The sequence below is a fragment of the Micromys minutus genome (genome assembly GCF_963924665.1).
Source record: "Micromys minutus genome assembly, chromosome: 8".
Lineage (NCBI taxonomy): Eukaryota > Metazoa > Chordata > Mammalia > Rodentia > Muridae > Micromys > Micromys minutus.
The window spans coordinates 72,405,654-72,426,637 of NC_137977.1; the positions used below are offsets into that span (position 1 = coordinate 72,405,654).

The window sequence follows — 20,984 nt, forward strand, 5'->3', positions numbered from 1 at the left end:
TGCTTCACCCTTTATGTTCTGATATTCACAAAACTCTCTAAACCTAGTCCTTTGGGTATTTTGTGGAGAATGGATATTTCTGATCGCTAATAATTAAGTAGGAAACCTAGCAATGCAAATGTGTTATAATATTCTTACCCTTTCTATGAAGTATTCCGTCTTGCAGGGTAGGAGGCTGGAAGCTTTAGAAAGAGGAATCCTGTGATCTTTGATCTACTGTCAGGTCAGAGAATATCTTCATTGATTTGAGACATGTTCCCACTGTCTAGGCTGGTCTGAAACTCTCTGGGATCAGGCAATCCCCTTCTTCAGCTTCTCAAATAGCTGTGAGGTTTTCTTGCCTGTCTCTAAGATGGAAAAGGAGAAGATTCACATTTCTGTCACTTGCCGTTGGGAAGAAAAGTACTGGTTTCTTTTACTGTCTTGGGGAGAGAATTATAAGCAAGGAATCATAGCTAAAAAAAACCCCACAAATATAAAAACTAAACTTCTTCTCAAGCCCTATATGTTCCTTACATTCGAAGGCATGTGTGCAGCCTACATGTCAGACCATATGTACATTCTCCATCTTAAGCTTTAGTGCAACCTACATGTTAAGGCATGTGTGTACCCTACATATCTATGTATGTGTGAACATACATAGAAGTTTTTTTACCTAAAGTTCTTGTTCTTTCTTAAGTTCTTATGTAGCTATCAGAGCAATTATACCTATTTTTATAACTGTGATTATTTTTATATGTATGATTTTCAAATGTATAATTTTGAAAATTTTAAAAACATTCAAAATTAAGATAAAAATTAAAATATAATTAAGCATTTTAAATATGCATTTGACTCTTCAAGAAGACTAGGGTATAGGTAATTGGCAACCTGACTTTGACTCCTGGTTCCCATGGTAGAAGGGGAGAACTGAAAGTTATTCGCTGACAAATACGTATGTGCTGTCACACAGCATACACACACACACACACACAGAGTAAACAAACACACAGCAAATGCATCACAGCAATAATAATATGTCAATAAAAACTTAGAGTGCACATTTGAGTGATTTTCTTTTTTTATCTTGGGATATTGTGCAGCTGTCACTACTAATTATAGAATAGTATATGTATATAGGATTTGTATATACTTATTTAAATTTATTACTAATATATTTCTTTTTATAATAACCATAACTTTTTGCTTATTTTCCCCTTTAACTTATTCTAGCTTGTACAAAACAACAGAATTTTGCATATTGATTTTGGGTCCTATAATTTTAATAAATGTATTTTTAGTTTAAATAGTTTCTACATTGTATTATGCCATCTGTAAATGGTGATCATTTTTTCCCTACTTAAATGACATTTCTTTTTTATGTGTATTTATTATTTTAAAAACTTTTATTAGTTCATGAGGATTTCATACTATGTTTTGATTACATTTACTTCCCTTTCCCAAGTCCCCCACACCCTTTCTCTACACTTCCAACTTTGTGAACTCTAGCTTTTTGAAAACTCTTTGAAACTAGTCTGTGCTGCCTGAATATTCCTGGATGTATTCCACTGAAGCACAGTCAAGTTACCAGGGTTAAACTTTTAGAGAAAATGTCCCCTCAATCTCCCAGTAGCTGACTATGGCCAATGTCTCCGTGGCTATGGGTAGGATTGTATGCACAACTTCCCTCTTGGTGGTGGGATTTGATGTATCTTGACCAAGGAAGTTTGCCTAAGTTTTGGACATGTTGTAAATACACTGTACGTTAATTCAGGAAAGTACCAGGATGCAATATTAACAAAAACAAATCAGTAGCCTTCCTATATTTAAATGACAAACATATTCAGAAAGAAATCAGAGTAAGAACACTATTTACAGTAGTCTCAAAAATTACTATGGAGTAAATCTAACCAAGGAAGTAAAATACTTGTACAATGAAAATGTTAAAGATACTAAAAATGAAACTGAAAAAAGATATCAGAAGATGAAAAGACCTACCACAGTCTTTGATTGTGATATTGGCCATCCTACCAAAAGCAATCTTCAGATTCAATGTTATCCTCTCAAAATCCAATGCAATTCTTCATAGAAATGAATAAGAGCATAAAAATGATAGGTAGATAGTCACTGAGCAGCGGAGTAGCATTTTATGTATATTTTATATATATATCCACACACCCACCTGTAGCCACCTGATTTTTGAAAAGAAGCCAGCAATACACATCAAAGAAAAAACAGCATCTTTAGCAAATGTTACTGATCAAACTGATAGAAGATTGAAACTGTATCTTTATTTCTTACTCTACACAAAACTCAACTCAAAATGGATCAAGAACCCCACCATAGACCTACAACCCTGAATCTGATAGAGCAACTGTGCATGAAGAATGTGTAGCCACACCACACAGGCTCAGATATCTGTACATTCTTCTTTAGGGTCAGAGTCACCACTTGGAAAAGGTCTAGTCAGCTTAAGGGAGCAAGTAGATAATTGTCATAAATACATACTGATCATTATTTTGTTTAAAAACTAGTGACACAAAAGAACTTTCACTAACGCTAAAAAGTTCTTTTTATAAGTTCACAGGTCAACCACAAAGCAATCTAATACAATTAAAAATGTTCCTTTTTTTTTTTCTTCAATGAAACCTTCTCTTCCTCCTCGTCTTGCCTCTTATATAACCACAACTCTGGGTAGTTCAGATGATTATCCCCACCCTAGAGAATAGCAATGTAATATCCACTGTTTTCTCCAATGAGATACATATTGGCAAAGAGCACATCTACGGGAAGAATGAGTTTACTCCATTATGCAGAAATCTGTTATTAAAAAAACCCTTATTTGAAAATAATCAGTTTAAGTGTAAATGGGTGTTTAACAAAAGAAGTGTCTATGAGAACACGTCATTTTTCCCTGTATTCCTTTTTTCTTCATGTTAACGTTATTAGTTATACTGTTGGGCTTAACCTTTATAGCCTTAAAAAGCAACCAGGAAAGAGGAAAGTATATAAGACAATTTTAAAGTTGCAATAAGCATAATTGTATCTTAGGAAGATGAAATAAAAATTCCTTGAGGCAAACGATTCTTATTGGAGAAAACCAGTAGATGTTATGTTGCTAATCTCCAGGGTAATCATCTGTACTACCAGGGTGGTGGTTATGTGGGAGGCAAGAGGAGGAAGAAGAGAAGGAGGTTTGAATGTTTAAAAAAAACAGTAGGAACATTTTTAATTGTATTAGATTGCTTTGTGGTTGACTTGTAAGGAAGTGAACTTATATAAATAACTTTTGATGTTAGTGTAAGATTTTTTGTGCTTATAAAATGCTTTAGCAATCAGCCAGTGGGAAATAGGTAAAATAATGATCTTTGAAGACATATCTGATCGGATAAATAGTGATGCAGCCAAAGTTGCCAGGTTTAGAATCTTATAATCAGTGGTATTGAAAAATTTTGGCTTTATTCAGCACTTTGATATGTAAGGTATTTATGAATTACATTTCTGAATCCATGCCTAGGTATTTAATTTTAGGAATTATTTGAGTAAAATTAATATTCCTTTTATGACCGTTTTGCTATTTGTTTAGATTTTTAGTGAAAAGGATGAATTCTAATTAAAGAAAAATATTTATGAGAGTGAGTGATTTAAGTATAGTATTAAAATTTGCAAGTTAAAATCACTTGAAATATGTACTTTTTAATTTCAGCTTTCTGCTTAATTACAGGGTGGTAATACCACCATCTACTCACTTTTATTTCCAATGTAACAATGTATTTGTTGCTTGTTCGTCTCTTGACTCACCTTTTTTGGTGTTTTTTTCTGTGCTCCCCTTGAAACATCTTATGTTGAGAAGAAATATTTTTTAATCATCTTCTCTAACTCATATATTTCTAATGCAGTGAATCACCAGAAACATCCTCAGCTGCTAGAGAGTACCTGAGCTTTTTCTCTTTTTCCACAAATAGGAAATGCTTGGAACTATTTTACGTTTTCCAAACACAGCTGTCTCTGAAGCTACTGCAGTGCCTCAGAGTCACAGATGCTCCCCATTTCTATGGCTTGCCTTCCTTGGAGAGGACCTTAGCAGGGATGGCTCACCTCACTGCCTTCCCTGGGTGGAGTGCACACTCTTCTCTCTCAAAGCCACTTGAGATTTGTGGGAAGTACTTGTCAGGTCTCCTGGAGGTAAGTGAGGATGACAACTTACTACTGTTTATTGGTCATTTTTTATTTCCATGCCAGGAACAAATGAAGTATATATTGTTATATTTAAGGTAGAATATAGTACAGTGTATGTATAACTTATAATGTTGAAATGTTTTAATTTTTTAAACAAATATGTGAGGTCTTATATGCATAGTTACATTTAGAAAAAAAACAAAGACTTACCCTAAGTCTCTTTATGGAATGCCAGGGCAGGAAGGTGGGAGGGAGTGGGCTGTTGGGGGAAGCACCTTCATAGAGGCAGGGAAGGGGGGATGGGATAGAGGGGGAAAATGGGAAAGGGGGTAACTTTTGAATTGTAAATTAAAAAATCCAATAAGTAAATAAGTAAATAAATAAATAAGTAAATAAATAAATAAAATATATACCCATTAACTTTAATTTATCCTACAAATATTTTTGAATTTGTGGACTTCATGGATTGTTATTTACATACAGGAACCATACCTTTAAATAAAACAGTTTGTCTCTAAAAATCTTAAAAAAAACCCAAAAACAAAACCAAAAAACAGTCCCTGACCTCCATCCAGTGTTTAGCTGTGGGGATCTACATCTGTTTTCATCAGCTGCTGGATGGAGCCTCTCAGAGAAAGTTATGTGAGGCTCTTGTCAGCAAGCATAATAGAATCTCATTAATAGTATCAGGTATTGGTACTTGCCCATGGGATGGGTCTCAAATTGGGCCAGTCATTGATTAGCCATTCCTTTAGTCTCTGGTCCATCTCTGTCACTGCATTTCTTTTAGAGGGGACAAATTTTCTTAAATAAACCCTTTTATCTCTTAGTCGATTAGAAGCATGGCCTTAATTATATCCCACAATTGTCATTTGGTTCAAATATTTCCAGTATGATGTAATTAACTGAACTGAGATATGTTTGTACAAAGTTTTCAGAAAACAGCTTTGCTGTAGGGCACTGTCAGTCTCACATTATGCCTAGCTGATGGAAGTCTTAGCAGAATTGTCTGAAATAGCTCTGAATTTGAAAACGTATTCATGGGACTGTCAGAAGATTAATTTTCATTCATGGTTACTATTTGAAGTTGGTATGAACTTCTAAGCTTATGTTTCTTTTTATTTTTATAGCTATATATATATTATTGTGCTTTTATGATTTCAAAATTTTTTATTCTTTAGGATTTTATATATATTTATATATATTTTATAACTTTGATCTTATTTGCCCTTTTTCTGTCTAATTTGTGTCTTTTTTTTTTCTTTTCTGATTTTCTTTTTATTTCGCATTTTGCATTTTAATTTTTCTGTTATTTTTGACTGCTCATTCATAGAAGCTTTCCAGCAAGGACTATCCGGCAGTTTCTTTCTTTTATAGAAGTCAATCTCTACATAGAGTTTATATCTTGCTTCTTTTAATAAGTCTTTTCCTTCTCACAGCTGTGTGCTAAGTATTGCTTGCCTGTCTGTAGGTGACATTTATCTAGAGAAGCTTACAGATGCCACTGTTATTCAGTGTATAATCTTTTAGATACATTGTATATTCTTTGTTGTATAGGTCTCATCATTAGTTTATGATAATTGTCTTTAGACCATTTTCACTCCTGGTGCCTGTCTGCATGCTTAACACAGATTATGACCTGCAATTACTCCTAAAACTTTATTTTGTTTTTAAAAATGTTTTAAAAGTGATACATTTTTTAGAAGCATTATGAAATTCAGTTTAAATTTTACTGTAGCCTCTTTAAAAAATTACCCTTTTTCTTAATTATATATACCAATAAAGATGTACTGTAAGTTTATTCACTAATTACTCCATGCTACAATATGTTCGTAATGAGAAATATAATTATTTTACATAGGTATATTAGCCAAAGTGTTGGTTATAATTGTTGTTTAAACGTTAACTTCACTAATGGGTTTAAAATATAATTCAACCTACAGGTACCTAATTTACAGTATTAATTATAATGTGATTTTTAAAAGAGGAACATATCTGCTCATTTATTTATTTCTATTAATTTAAATAATTAATTGTTTTACTTATTTACATCTCAGATGTTGCCTCTCTTCTGGTATGTGTGTGTTCATGTGAATATGTGTAGCCCAGAGAGGGCAACAGATTCTCAGGAGCTGAGTTACAGGAGTTGCCTGATGTGGGTTCTGGGAATTTAATTTGGGTCCTGTGGAAGAGTAGCACTCTGGACCACTGAGACATCTCTTCAGAATCACGTGACATCTCTATAAAACGTATTATATTTATACATACATACATACATACATACATACATACATACATACATACATATATATATTCAGATCTATCATACACGAGGAATTACAATTTGAAGAGAAGCTAAATCCTTTTTTTTGTTTATATTTGGAAGTTGTCAGAATTTTGTTTGTAAGATTATGTAACGTTTTGATCACAACCGTTCTTCAAATTCTAGAAATTAAAATTAGGTATTTATGATATTGAAAGATAAAATGTTTAATCCTAAAGTCAGAAGACAGTAATTTCATTTTAAGTTCTGTTATTTTGAAATAAAAACATTAGCAGTTTATTGACCAAGGAATATATTCAAATAGTTTCTATTTTTTAATATTACATAGTTATAAAAATTTGATTAATAAGTACTGATTTGGAATAAACAGGTGTTTGTTTAATGCTTCATTGAACATAATGGAAAATGTATGGTTTTATAATCAGTGGCAAAAAGTCACTTTTTTAAGAAATTATAGCTGAGTTAAATTTAATCTAGGATTTTCCGTTCAGTTACTTAAGTGAGTAGGTCTCTTTATTGTATATTGTCCAAATTGATAATATTAAGGAGAAAGTACAGTTTGTGTGAGTGGATGTGTCAAGATATAGTGCTTGTCCCACTGACTTGCTTAATGCTTAACTAAAGCTGATCTCTTCTGAAAGAGTTGCCCTTCCAATATCAAGTCCTACTGTTTCTATACAGCAGATCTGACATTTGCCTGCTGCAGTAGTATGTAATTTTCAACTACTTACAACTAACTATAATATGCAGATAATCAGTAAATTGATATTTAAAATCATCTACATGATCTATAATTCCAGAGATCTGATTCTGAAGTTATTACCAGGTATTATTATCTAAAAATAATATTATTACAAAGATAGTAAGAGCAAAATGATAAGGATTGATCATTCAGAATTTTTATTTTTAATGTAGTCACATAAAATTTAAGTTTTTAATTATTAAAAATATTATATAAATCTACATTTTGGAAGATTAGTTGAGCCCATCAAACAGTTGGTCACATTTTTAAACTTTTGTCTAGTTTTTTGTTGTTGTTGTTTTTTGCTTTGTTTCTTATTAACTGTTTAAAAATTTTTTTGGTCAAAACCCCTTAGTTTTATATTGGCAGATCATTTTTTAAAATATATATATGTGTGTGTGATTATATATATGTTTATATTTAAATATATATTTAGTTATATATCTAATTAAAATGTATAATTTTACATATATAATTGTATATAAAATTGATATATATATGTGTGTGTATATATATATGTGTATATATAGATTATATATACAAACACAAACATATATGTAGTGATTGCTACATATAATTTCCTTTGCTTCATGACTTGAAGAAACACATAAAAGCAAACCTAAAAGAACCCTAAGTAAGGTTATTTGAAGCAGCCCGTGTGGATGTTTAGTATGAAAGAGAGCAGTGAGGCCTTAACCAGTGCCAGTACTTACAGTTGTATTAGTTTCAAAGATAAGTAGTTTTGTTTATTTGGACAATAATACACAACAGAAATTTTATTCAAAGGTGTTGGCCTAAACATGGAATCTTTTAAAAAAGTAATATAACTAGAAGTAATTTTGAATTTTTTTATTTTAAGTTAATAATCTTTAAAGAGTATTTTTGTAATCACTTCACACTTACCAAGTCCCTGCTTGGGAACAATGTGCTATTCTTACAGAAATGTTTCAAAGGTATTGCCGCATAATTAAAAGAGTTTTCTAAATCAGGCATCAGGACTTCTTCTGATGTAGTTGCTTAGTTAAGGGTGTTTTTGTTTTTTTTCTTTTTTCTTTGTTTTTTCCACAAGAGAAATGCTTCTGCGTTGTTACTCTTGAAGAAAAAAAAATTACTTCAAGACCAGTTATTGAAATAGCATATACTCAAGTGAGCAGTAGCAATGTAGGATCTCTTAGAAGTAAATACAATTTCTGTTTACATTTAACTCAAATTTTAACATAACCCTAGTCAATGCATTTTATAAAGCTAGTAATTTTATGTATACTTACCAACTATACATTTAAAAATTGGATTAAAAATGCTACAGCATTTAACGATATAATCATATTTTAAGTGTAAAAAAAAGTTCAAGGAAGGTACTAAACAGACGTACTTTGAACAAATTCCAAAGTTGAAAATTTTTAAAGCATTTTTTTTTAACCAGGGTAAAATGTACCACTGTAGTCATATTAAATGAATGAATAGGACTGTTTTAATTTATGCAGCTAATGTTTGATTAGATAAGTTAAGAGAAAGATATTATTATATACCTTTAAGAAGAAATTCTCTATAAAATTGCTTATATTTGCTTTATAGGTAATTACTTCTTTTTATGTGGAACGGGGAGGAAATGCTATGTCCTTCATGGGGAAAGGCGTTACGAAGAGCACAGTTCTTTGCTTGCTTCATTTATCCCATGAGATGATAGTCCAGGCCCCAGACTTGGTAAGAGAAGCTGACAGATGGCAAGGTCAGATGACAAGCTGCCATCATCTGAACTTTTGCTTGAAAAGGAGAAATGTACTGTGTTTTAAGCTTATAAGCTTGCTACATAAAAATGTTATTTTTGACTTGGTAGCAAGACAATAAGGATTATTTACTGGGTGATGAGTGCTGGAGAGATGGCTCAGTGATCCACACTGATTGAATCACAGCTGCCTATAACTCCAGCTCCAGGGGATACAAGGCTCTTGTCTAATGTCTGTAGGCAACTGTATAAACATCACACACACACACACACACCATACCAAAAAAAAAATCTTTAAGATAGCAATTATTTTGAGTTACAAAATTTCATGGACATTATATGTGTTTGAATTTATTTTAAAAATTATTTTGGTTAAAATCATTAAGTAGAAAACTACTTTTTTTGTCTAAATTATGGGAGAAAAACCTCTGGTGAAAATTTTTTTTAAGGGAAGCCAAGATTTTTATTTATATTATCTTTGCCAAAAATGTATTTTTTTTAATCTTCAAAAACTAAGTTATTTTAAGCTGTCTAAATTTACTTGAAGTACTGTTTTCTTGGTTTTCATTCTAGGAGTGGATTCCACTTTGGTTCTTGCCTTTGGGTAGTCACAGTGAGGAACATGCCCCTACTCAGCAAGGACTGGCCTGGCTAATTCCCTTATGGGTTGATCGAGACCCAGAGGTCAGTCTGGAAGAATACTGTCTGTATGTCTAAACTGAAAAGCAACTGAAACAAAACAGATGTACTTCTATATTATTGTGGGTTATTGTAATGGATAAAGCTTATGTTTTATTTAGCCTCTGTCTTTCCTTAGACAAACATAAAGGAGCACTGTTGACAGAGGTATTGCCAGAAGAATTTCTTGTCTTACAGTTTTGCTGACAGAATGGAGAGAGGACCCTTATTTTCACTTACAGATACTTGTCTTTTTAGAGAATGTCCACAGAGCTTTTCACTGAACATGTGTCAGCAGTCACCACTCTGGCCATGGGAAGGATGTCATCGTTAAGACTTCATTTCATTCTAGTTATTTTGAGGAAGCCCTATAACCAATCAGGTCCCATTGGGAATTAAAGCTTTCACTGAGACTGGAGGGTCACCTTTCAACTTAGCTTTACAACTCTGTTCCATTACAGTTCTTATCCTTCTTAAGTAATTCTTCTCTGTACATAGATGTAAAAAACAATATTTAGCTCACTGCAGGTGAGGTTCAAAGTCTTGTGTGAATATTATCTAAATCAAGAATAGATGAGAATTCATGTATTTCATTTCGAGGAAATATTTGGTCTCTTCTAGGATCTATGAAACACCGACATTATGTATCTCTGTCTGATTGTAGAATAGTTGTAGGATACATATTTCTAGTCCCAAAGGAAGAAATAGGAATGAAATAAACTGGGTTCCAGAGCACCTGTGCATGCTGGGGAAGCAAAATTCCATTAGCACTTGACATGTAAGCCCTTTGTCTTGACACTACGTTTTAGGCCTACTGGAGGAATATTCTCAGCCTCCGGCTTTGTACAACTCAGTGGGTAGCTGACCTCTTCAGGCTTCTCCCTGGGCTTCACCTGTGCTGTTGTCTTAAGGCTAGCACCACAGTCCCTGAGGAACTCACTGGACTGGGCCATCCTAGCCCAGTGAAACTAGAAAGGCAGCCACAGCCTTAGAAACTGAGGTTGTTGCTTTGCTTCCATGCTAGGAAATATTAGTAGGGTAGGAGTAGCTGACCCGAAGATCTCTGAATTACATTTGGAGCCATTATTGTCCTTGAAGAGTACCACACATTGCCTATGGAACCTAAGTCCCACAGTTCCTCAGGCATTCTGTTCACTTTCCTATTCCCTGCCACTACACAGTCATGGTCTTTGCTGATCCATTCTTATCTCCATTCTGGCTACTGCTAACGTGTCTAAACAACACTCATCATCTCTTCATGAAACAGTTATTCAGCCATACCTCTGTGGCCTTTCCAGAACAAGAGTTCTCATTTTGTTCATAGATCACCTAGAATTTACTTAATCATCTATAATTGTCTCCCCTTTTACAAATGTATCATTAATTCAAATCACCTTTCTTTTGCATTTTTCTATAAGCTTGCAGGAGGAATTAATACACTCAGCACTTCCCTTAGAAATATTTTCAACTGTGTATTTTCATTGCTCACAAAAAATTAACCTTTGAACACAGTTCTACCAAGTTTACTAAGGTGTGCGAAGCACCTTTATATTACTATAACAAGTGTCCAAACTAAACTACTTAAAAAGAAAGTCAAGGTTCATTTTTACTTCAGTTTTTGAAGTTTCCCTCTCTTTTCTTTTGGTCCTATAGCAGTGTCTTGGTGGGAACTCATGGTTTAGCACACTTGCTTGTCTTCTGGAAACTGGGGAGCAGAAAGATAGAAAATAGAGGGCCAGGGTCTCAGTATTTCTCTTTTGGGCATGCCGTAATATGTAACATTTGATCATAGTCTACTTCTTTTCAAATGATTGATTTTTTTTCCCACTCTGATATGAAGTTTCTGTAAAACCAATGGTATGCACACATGCAAGACAGTTCCTATTGTCCTTTAGTGTGTAGGAATGTAAGGCCAATGCCATATTAACACACATTTAGGACACTTCCCGAATGTCCTTTAGTGTATAGAGTGTAAAACCAGTGCCATTCTTGTACAGGTCTAACTGTTGTTTTGTACCAGAAGGACAACCTCATGGTAGGAAAGACTGTCCTTGGATTTGATATCTCTGTCTTTATGTGACAGGTGAGATTCACTTCACTGGGGTTGGGATCAGCATTGACTACTATCGAAGCTGGCTGTGTGGCCTTGGCAAACAGTTGTCAGAATATTTCTGGTGGGCTCTGGGGAACCGTGGTGAACATTCTTCTGGATCAATCAGAATGCAGTATGGTGCGTCGGGAGGTATGTCTGTTTTAGCTGCGAAGTCCATGTTCCCATCTCCTTTATTTTCACAGATTAGTAAGAGCGTCTATAACCCTCATACTTGCTGTTCAGCAGAGTACACTGAGCAAAAACCATTATTTACTTTGCTTGCAGAAAATTAAAATGATTTACAGTAAAAATTCAAGTCCTTTATTCTGATAAATCAAAGCAGAATATTTAACATTAAACATATATTTATTTTGTATATGGGTGCACACATATACGTTTGTGCACGTTTGCTGTGAAGGTCAGAAGACAGCTTAGGAGGAGAGTCAGTGCTCTCCTTCCTTCATGTGGATTCTCAGTACCACCTGGTAGTCAGTGCCTCTGTTAGATGCGTCATCTTGTTCTCCCAGAAATAGTACATTTTAATGTGAACTTTTCTATTCCTCATTGCAAAGTAATTCATTTAAAAGTAAATTAATTTGTGTTTTAAAATTATTTATTTATGTCATCCACTTTTGTACGTATGTGTGCCTGTGAAGATCAGAGGGCAAATCTCTAGTCATTTCACTTTTGCTATCTTTTGTATTCTAGGGACCAGAGTTGGGTCTTTAGTTCTACCCACAAGATCCTGTACCCATTGAGCCACTCTGCCAGCTCAAAGTAGCTTTTGTATTGTTGTTGTTTTATTGCTGCTTCTGTCAGGTGGTGACTTATACTAGTAGTTTTAAAAACAAGCAAATAATTCTCAGAGGTTCCTGAAGACATCAGCAGTTCCTGGCCCACTTTTACCCAGTACCAAGTGGCAAATGTATAAGGCCTGTTTCCTTATTAGTTGCCATTATAGTTTCAAGTGGTGATTCTTACACGTATGGGTTTTTCTCGATTCGATAACTTTTAAATGACTTCCATTGACAATAGATGGAAACTTGACTCTTAGAACTTTTCACATTCCTGTTATTTTCTTAGCATGATTATAGCAAAGCTTCCATTGAATGAGAACCAGTTCTTACATTTGTATGACATTCATTCTGTAATCTTATATTCTGATAGGTAAAGTTGGTCATTTGCACTTGGGCTTTACTAGGAACCTTTGGAGGAAATTGAAGGAGAAGGCAGATGTTTGCTATCCCTGTGTAACACTACGAAGGGATTTGAAGACTACTCCTTAAATGCTTCTAGAATGTCTTATACTAGTTATTTTATTGCATAAAATTAAATTTTGAAGTAGTAAGAACTATATTTTCTGTGAAATAACTGCATGGTTTGGTCTTCACTTAGTAAGAAATGCAGAGTATGCCTTGTGAGACTCTCAGCTTGCTTCACTGCCATTACAGCAATGTTGTTTAATTACAACCGGTCATTTCAAAGATGACCGCAAGATGGCAGCATTGACATTTTGTGTTTTTAATTTTCAGGCTGCATTTATTCTTCAGAATCTCCTTGTAATTCCAATGCCTTCAGAAGTTACAAAGGATTATACTTGGCAGGTAGGTATAAATGGCTATCAATATAGCAGATAATTTATATTAATTAATTTAAAATTTTCAGTATATTTATTCAACTAGCCCTTTGTCTATGGGTTTTATGTTTGTGGGTTTAAGCAAGCAGGAGCCAGGAGCCAAAAACATTCAAGAAAACGTAATTGTACAGAAAAATTTTAGACTTAAAAAATATATCTATTATTCTCCTTAAACAGTATAACCTGACAAACACATACAATAGCATTGTTAGTGACTTGGCAAGTTTTACACAGCAGAATATGCATAGATAGTACACAATTATTTGAGAGTCTTAAGAACCAGTCTCTTGTTGATACCAAAGAGTGGCTAAGCTTTATTACTTAAAAACCTGTGTATATGGCAGCAAGTTCTTCTAAACTAGAGGGTAGTAACTGTTTGATTCTTGCTTTTGTTAAATGTTATCCTGAAATGTAAAATGGCCCAGCAAAGGTGGAAGGAGAGAACTGACTTTGTAAAGTTGTCCTCTAACCTCCACACATATGCTATGTGTGGCATGTATAACCCCCATTACACACATACCATACATATACGCAATAAAATTTTAATTAAAAAATGTAGGGTTACTTATATGTATGATTGTTTTGCCTTCATGTATGTCTTTCAACCGTGTGTGCACCTGGTACCTATAGAAGAAAGAAGATGTCAGATCGCTTGGAACTGTATTTACAGATGGTTCTAAGTCACCACATAGGTACAGTGAACCAAACCTGGTCCTCTGTAACAGTGAAAAAGTGTCCTTAATCACTGAGCTGCCAATAAAGTCTTTATTTCCCCAGCCTCCAATAAACTTTTTATTCTTATTTGTTTTTTGTTTTGGATTTTGTTTTTTTATTTGAGACAAGATCTCACTAGATCAACTTGGCCAGCCTAGAACTCATGATAAACATCAGGTTGATCTCAAACTCAACAGATATCCCTTGCTCTGTCTCCCAGAGCTGGGATTAAAGGCATGTGCCACCATACCCAGCCTGATAAAGCATTAAAAAATATGAAACCCATCTTTTTTTTTTTTGTAGTGGTTAATCCTTTCAGAATTAGTAATGCTTAGCATGATAAATACTAGGTACTCTTCTAGAATCTTTGGGTCTACTAACTGGCATAATTGTTGGAGTTGTGAACTGTTTTCCTAATTATATAGTTCAGAAGTTTTATCTCAAGGGTGTAAAATAGCTTGGAGAAGCAACATAGTCAGTGGTCTTACAGAGTCTCTTTCTCTTACACATAATTAAATTGGTTCTATAATTTAATAATAAATAAAGTTGGTTGTATTTAAAAACGCAATCATATTAAATTTTTTCTTTTCCTTAGTTAGGATATAGTTGGGACCATGATTTATCTCTTCTTTTTATATTAGATTTTTAAAATAGTGAATATCAAGTCAACAAATAGTTAATTAGGTAATCTGGAGAACATGAAAGTAGGCTCATTGTAGACATAAGTGTGGTTTTTATCCTATTATCTTCATTTTCATGATTATATGCTTATAATACTTGTACGTCCCTGTGTTCTCTATAAGTCTCTTTACTTTTTACTGTGAATCAGAATATACAGTAATAGTTACTGAGTGGAGCTGAGCTTCGGAAAGACAGATCAGTGTGTCACGGGCTATACAGTCCATCTGGTAGTTAATGCCTATGTTCTCCTTCAGTCTTCACAAAGCCCAGTTACCAGTGCTGGGGCCCTGTGTGTGTCTACATCTCTCTGTGTGTATGCCTGTGAGTGTGTGTGTGTTTGTGTGTCTGTGTACATGTGCATGTATGTGTGTCTGTCTGCATGTTCGTGTTTGTATCTGTCTCTGTGCATGTGTCTGTGTGTCTATGTCTCTGTGTGTGTTTTTGTGTGTGTGTATGTGGAAGTGTGTATGTGTGTGTGTGTGCGTGCGCGTGCGTGTGCGAGTATATGTGTATGTCTATGTGTTTGTGGGTGTGTGCATGTGTTGTGTGTCTGCCTGTCTGTCTATCTGTCTATGTGTGTATACCACCATGCAGGTTGAGAGATCAAAAGGCAGCTCTGTGAATCTGTTTTTCCTTCCTCTTCTCTTGGGTCCAGGGATGAAACTCAGGTCATCAGACCCTCATAGTCGGTGCTGTTACCTCTGAGTCATCCCTTGGAATTCCCTAAAAATAGTTCTAAAAATATTTTTACTATTCTTCTCTGAAAGACCATTTTTTTTTAAACCATTAAATTGAGTTAATTACCACATGTTAATTTTACTGCATTACCTCATTTCTTGCTATTAAAATTTATCTTCTTACGTAGAAGGTTTGTTTCAGAAGGTTAGGGCCATAGTTTATTATTATTATTTTTATTTTCTTTCCTTATGGCTCTGGGGATTGAATCAAGGCCTTGCTTACACTAGACAGCAAGTGCTCTACCACGGAGAGGGTGTGTGTTTTGAAAAAGTGCTCTCCCAGTTTCCACTGCAGAGTAGATTGGCATTGCTTTAGCCTTCCTGATTTAGTAGTGTGCAAAGCATTCAACTTAAATTCTTGGTCTTATGTAAGTGAAGTCTTTGTTTTGTATCATATCATCCCACTTGTTTTGTATGAACACCTGGGGATGGAATGAACTTAGAGAAGGAACAGATAGAAAGCTTATGCATATACTATATCCACTGGCCTTCAGTGGGTATGGAGCCAGCCTCCTGCTGGGTATGAGAACTCAGCTCTTGTTACAGTGCTTTTCACATATTGTAGCTCCTTCAAATGTGAGGCATATCTTATAAAGTGATGTTTATAGAGGCTCACCTTTATTAATCAAGGCTGTTACTCTTTGTGTCAAAGTACTGAAAACTATTGTAGTTCTCAGCCGAGCAGTGCTTGTAGAAGAGTTTCTGAGTTTATTTTGAAGATCACGAGGTCAGCCTCTGCAGTGTTTACAATTAACCTTTGACTTGATTATGATAAGAAATCTAATAGCAATGGATCATCTGGTTTTCTGTTGTTATTATTATTATTAATAGTTTTTGTTTATGACATTTGTTTAGTACCTACATGTTGGGGATATGATATGCTGGTGTTCAAATTAAATGATCTGGAGCTAATGACATGATTTAGGGAAAGACAGGCATTTTACAACATTTTATGTATTGTATTTGTGGCTTCTGCATAAATTTTGTATTCAAGAGTTATTCTTCCCTTGAAAAACATGTCATATTTAATGTATAGGCACTTTCATATGCTTTAATATGCCAGGATATTGCTAGTTTATAAAGATATTACACTTGTTCTCACTTTGCTTTCTACATTTGTAATAGAACTTTAACTGGCCATGCACTTTATTTTTCAACCTTTTATTTTGAAAAAATAGTAGATTTGTAGAAAGTTGTAGAAACAATACAGTTTTCATTCATCTTTACTCAGATTCCCATTGTTATTTTTCATATGTGTCTTAATTTTTCTGTGTGCTGGTTGTTCTTGGTTGTTAACTAGACACACCCAGGAAAAGGGAATCTCAGTTGAAAAATTAGCTCCGTTAGGATGGTTTGTGAGTGTGTGTGTGTGTGTGTGTGTGTGTGTGTGCACAGGCATGCACGTGTGTGCAGGTGGTCCTGTGCAAAAGCAGGAATTACGCCAATAGGTGCTGTTCCCTGTGGTCTCATGATCTCAGTTTCAGTTTCTGAATTGAGTTTAGTTTCACTCCAGAGTGAATGATAAATCTCAAGCCAAAAGAACCTTTTCCCCAGTTGTTTTGGGTCATGGTATCTATCACAGCATCAGAAACCAAACTTTGTCTGGCATCCTTTCAATACTTGTGTACTTTTTGCAAATCATGGACACACTGCTGCTTTCCCACTTAATGCTGAAGGATGAATTTCCTATAAACAAGGACATTTCCTTACATGATAATAATCGTTCTCAGGTTTTTCTAGTCTGTTATGCAGTTGTATCAAGGATCTTCTATAAACTTAAGGTTTGTTCAATAAATAGTTAACTGAATCAAGGTGAGTTGCTGAAGGGCAGATTTCAAGTGTTACCAGATACACAACATAGGTGACATATATCTTTTGGATTATATCACTTCTATTATTTATGGACAAAGGAAATTCAATTTTGAATCCAACTTAGAATACATTTTTTATTTAGTTGTTTTCATCTGAAATTGTTTTTAATTCTTGAAAACTTTTAACTCTTTTGAAGAATGCAGCTATTACTTGTTTCCTTATGATTGAATTTGGATTATTCAGTCTTTTCATAAAACAGATAGATATATCAGATTTATTTCTTTTTTATATTATATTGGCTATATTAATTGATTACTTGGTGATTGCCTATTTCTCCATTATTTTTACTGTTAAATATTTTGACACGTTGATTTGTTTTTCATCAAACTTTCTTTACTAGTTTTAACTTGTCTGAAGCAATTGCATGGCATTTACTAATGATTTTGTAATTATGTTACTTCTTTCTGTATCTATTATATCATTATATCTACTCCAAGAGATTTCTTTCCTATTCTTCACTACTACCCACTTGTTCACTATTTATTTACTTCAGCACAGACTCAAGGCTCTTGGTTTGTTTCACAGATTCTTACTCTTTCTCTGTTTACTCTGTTTACTACAGATCCCTGTAGCTTTGTCAAGGACTGTTCTTGATAATGAGCCTTGTATCTTTTACCCTTGTCTTTTGGAAGCTTTGGACATTAACTTTCTGGTTCAGAAGAAGTTATCCTTTAGCCTCTGGCCCCAGCCCAGAATCAGGTGTTTTTGCTAAAAGGGCTCCAATTACTTTTAATAATAATATGTATGGGGGACGGGAGAAATGGCCCACCTGTAGATTGTCCTGAATCTGTTAGCATTTTAATGTTAATTCCACTTCCCCAAGAAGGACTGCCTATTCACCTGACTCAAACTGAACCTTCCCATTTTATTTAGTAAAATAAAGGAAAGCCAGTGGCTGGGCCGGGAATGCGAAGTAGAGGGGGCACTGAGGTCAAAGGAGGTTAGAGGAGGTCTGACTACAGAGGGGGAAGATCCTGGCCACATGAAGCTTCCCAAGGACCAGCTAGACCCAGGTGGGATTGATTGGTGTTAAATAACTATGAATATTAAGGATTTTACAGGTCTAATATCTCATAGAAGGGCAGTTTATATCTTTGTCTATTTGATGCAATCTTTTTGTGTAGAGGGTTTGTGGATTGAGAGTTAAGTATATAAACCTGTATGAAAAGCTATTGGGCTGTAGAGAACAGGTGGTAGTAATCCACCAAGGGAATGGAGTTGCACGGATGATTTGGACTGTGGTGGCAGCTCAGACTGGACGACAGAGGTACACTCGACTCCATATCAGGGTCAGGCTTGAGGTGTGAGACCTCAGGGCCGGAAAAGAGATAAACCTTTTTTATTTTTTAATATTTACTGCAACACTCAGCAAATAATAGCAGTTACTGCTTTTCCAGAAAATCCACGTTAGATTGCCAGCACATACATGACAGCTCAGAACTATCTGTAAATAATGTCCCAAGGATCTGATGTCTTCTGGCACCAGAAGGTACCAGACATGTATGTAGACATATATGCAGACAAAGTATCCATATGTGTTAAAACAATTTTTAAAGGAAAAAACGGTATGTATGCATATTTAATTTATTTGGACGTTTCCTTTTTTTTATTTTTAATTTTGAGGGAAAGTCTCTAGCCTAGGCTAATCGCAAATTACTTTATGTAACTGAGGTGGCCCCCACCTGCCTAGTACTGGGATTATAGGCATGTACTATCTACCATTTCCAGTTTATATAGTGCCAAGGCCTTGTGCATGCTAGTCAGACACTTTACGAACCGATATATCCCCCATCCTAAAAGCAATATTTAAGATATTTAAAATATTTTAGAATAAAGTCTGGTTTCTGGATGTGCTCCCTGTTCTTGATATATCTTGCCTCTGTGGCACACATAACTAACAACCCTTTGTGCACATGCTAGTCTTTTTGTGTATGTGTTTTTAACACATGGCTATTCTATTCTTTTGGCTCGTCATCATTTCTTTTTTTTATATGTACTTTTAGAAACAACTTTGCCTTTATTTGTATTATGGTTTTGATTATAAATGCCCCCAGTGTCTGTGTGCTGGTGAGCTGCTGCCAGTTGTTGGCTCCAAGGAGCAGTGTGCTTTCGGAATGAGACTTATTGTGTTATATCTGGGGGCCATACCTTTGAGGGATACATTTTGTGCATGGTAGATGTGCCTGTTCTTGGTCTTCTTAACTACTGATTCCTGGCTGTGATGGGGTGGCCAACGCTCATCTGCTATGCCCTTTTATGATGTTTCTGTTTAGACACAAACCTAAATTTAGTGGAGCTAGCCACAGAAAGCTGAACCCTCTGAAACCATGAATCAGCATAAATTTTTCTTCTTTGACTTGACTTATTTATAGTTAGTGTTGGGAAACTGATTAAAACTGTTATGATTTATGATTCCAGGAATGAATCCCATAATGGTTATTTTGGGTTGATTTTTTTTCCCCAAACTTTTATGGCATAATTAAATTTATACCACATTTTGATATATTAATTCTATTTGTGGACAAACTAATTTGGGGTTTTATGTCATTAATATAATGTCTTTTGTTATCTTTGTTTCTTAAATCTAGTTTCTCATTTTTTTGAACAACTTTATTTTAAAAAACAAAGATAAATGTACAAATTTTAAACATTTTTGCATAAAAGTATACAAATACCTTTTTGTCAGTGCTTGGCTTTTTTTTTTTTTTCCTAAGGTTTGATAGTGTGCATTAAGGTCTTACTAGTTACAATGAGTATAAAGTACATGTAAAACAGGATGTAACCTGGAATTAGTGTAAGGATTGAGCATAATAGGTTTTTCTTTTTCTTTTTTCTTTTCTTGAACTTCACACAGTCTGTGACTTGTTTCTGGGGTGTTCAGAGCTTTCTGGGGTTAGTATCCCATTTGACTTAATATTATGTCTGTTCTTTTGTGACTGGGTTATCTCACTCAGGATGATATTCTCTAGATGCATCCATTTTCTTTCTTTTTTTTTATTTATACATAATGTGATTTTTATTTAAAAAAACTTACAGATCCCATGAGAAAATACGTAGAGCAAATAAACACAATAAGCTTGCAGTGTACAAAATAAATAATTTTACAATAGCTCTTTATCATATAGCGACAATGTATTCTCAGAAAAAGCAATTATAGAAGATGTCTCATTGAAAACAACTCAAAAAAAAGAAATATTTTGGAATGCATTTGACCAAAGTAGTGACAGACTTCTGTATTGCAAATTTTTTTAACAACTTTATTTTACAAAACAAAGATAAATGTACAGATTTTAAGCATTTTTTGCATAAAATTATACATTTTTGTCAGTACTTTTTTTCAGATTTTAAAATAATTTTTACATAAAACTATATGAATATATTTTTTAGTCAGTACTTGATTTTTTTAAAGGTTTGATAGTATGCATTGAAAACTTAATAGTTACAATGAGCATAAAGTACATGTAAAACAAAATGTAACATGGAAATAGTCAAAGTTTTCTTGTTGTGTAAAGATTTTTGTTTTGTTTTGTTTTGTTTTCTTTATTTCTTGGACTTCATACAGTCTGTGAGTTGTTTCTGGGGGAGTGCGAGCCTCTGGGGTTAGCATCCCACTATCAGTGACTGCATATTGTGTCTGTTCTTTTGTGACTGGGTTATCTCACTC

The 20,984-nt window shown here is 34.3% G+C and overlaps 1 protein-coding gene across 1 annotated transcript in view; it reads left to right on the forward strand.

The window, feature by feature from the left end:
- RTTN (rotatin) overlaps positions 1 to 20,984 on the forward strand; it is a gene marked incomplete at its 5' end in the record, with an annotated part of 151,621 nt that overhangs the window by 67,924 nt on the left and 62,713 nt on the right. Inside the window, 5 exons of the mRNA XM_080919983.1 lie at positions 3,945 to 4,164; positions 8,760 to 8,888; positions 9,484 to 9,594; positions 11,672 to 11,830; positions 13,213 to 13,284. Coding sequence (XP_080776109.1) covers positions 3,945 to 4,164; positions 8,760 to 8,888; positions 9,484 to 9,594; positions 11,672 to 11,830; positions 13,213 to 13,284 — 691 coding nt within the window. The remainder of the gene's footprint in view (positions 1 to 3,944; positions 4,165 to 8,759; positions 8,889 to 9,483; positions 9,595 to 11,671; positions 11,831 to 13,212; positions 13,285 to 20,984) is intronic.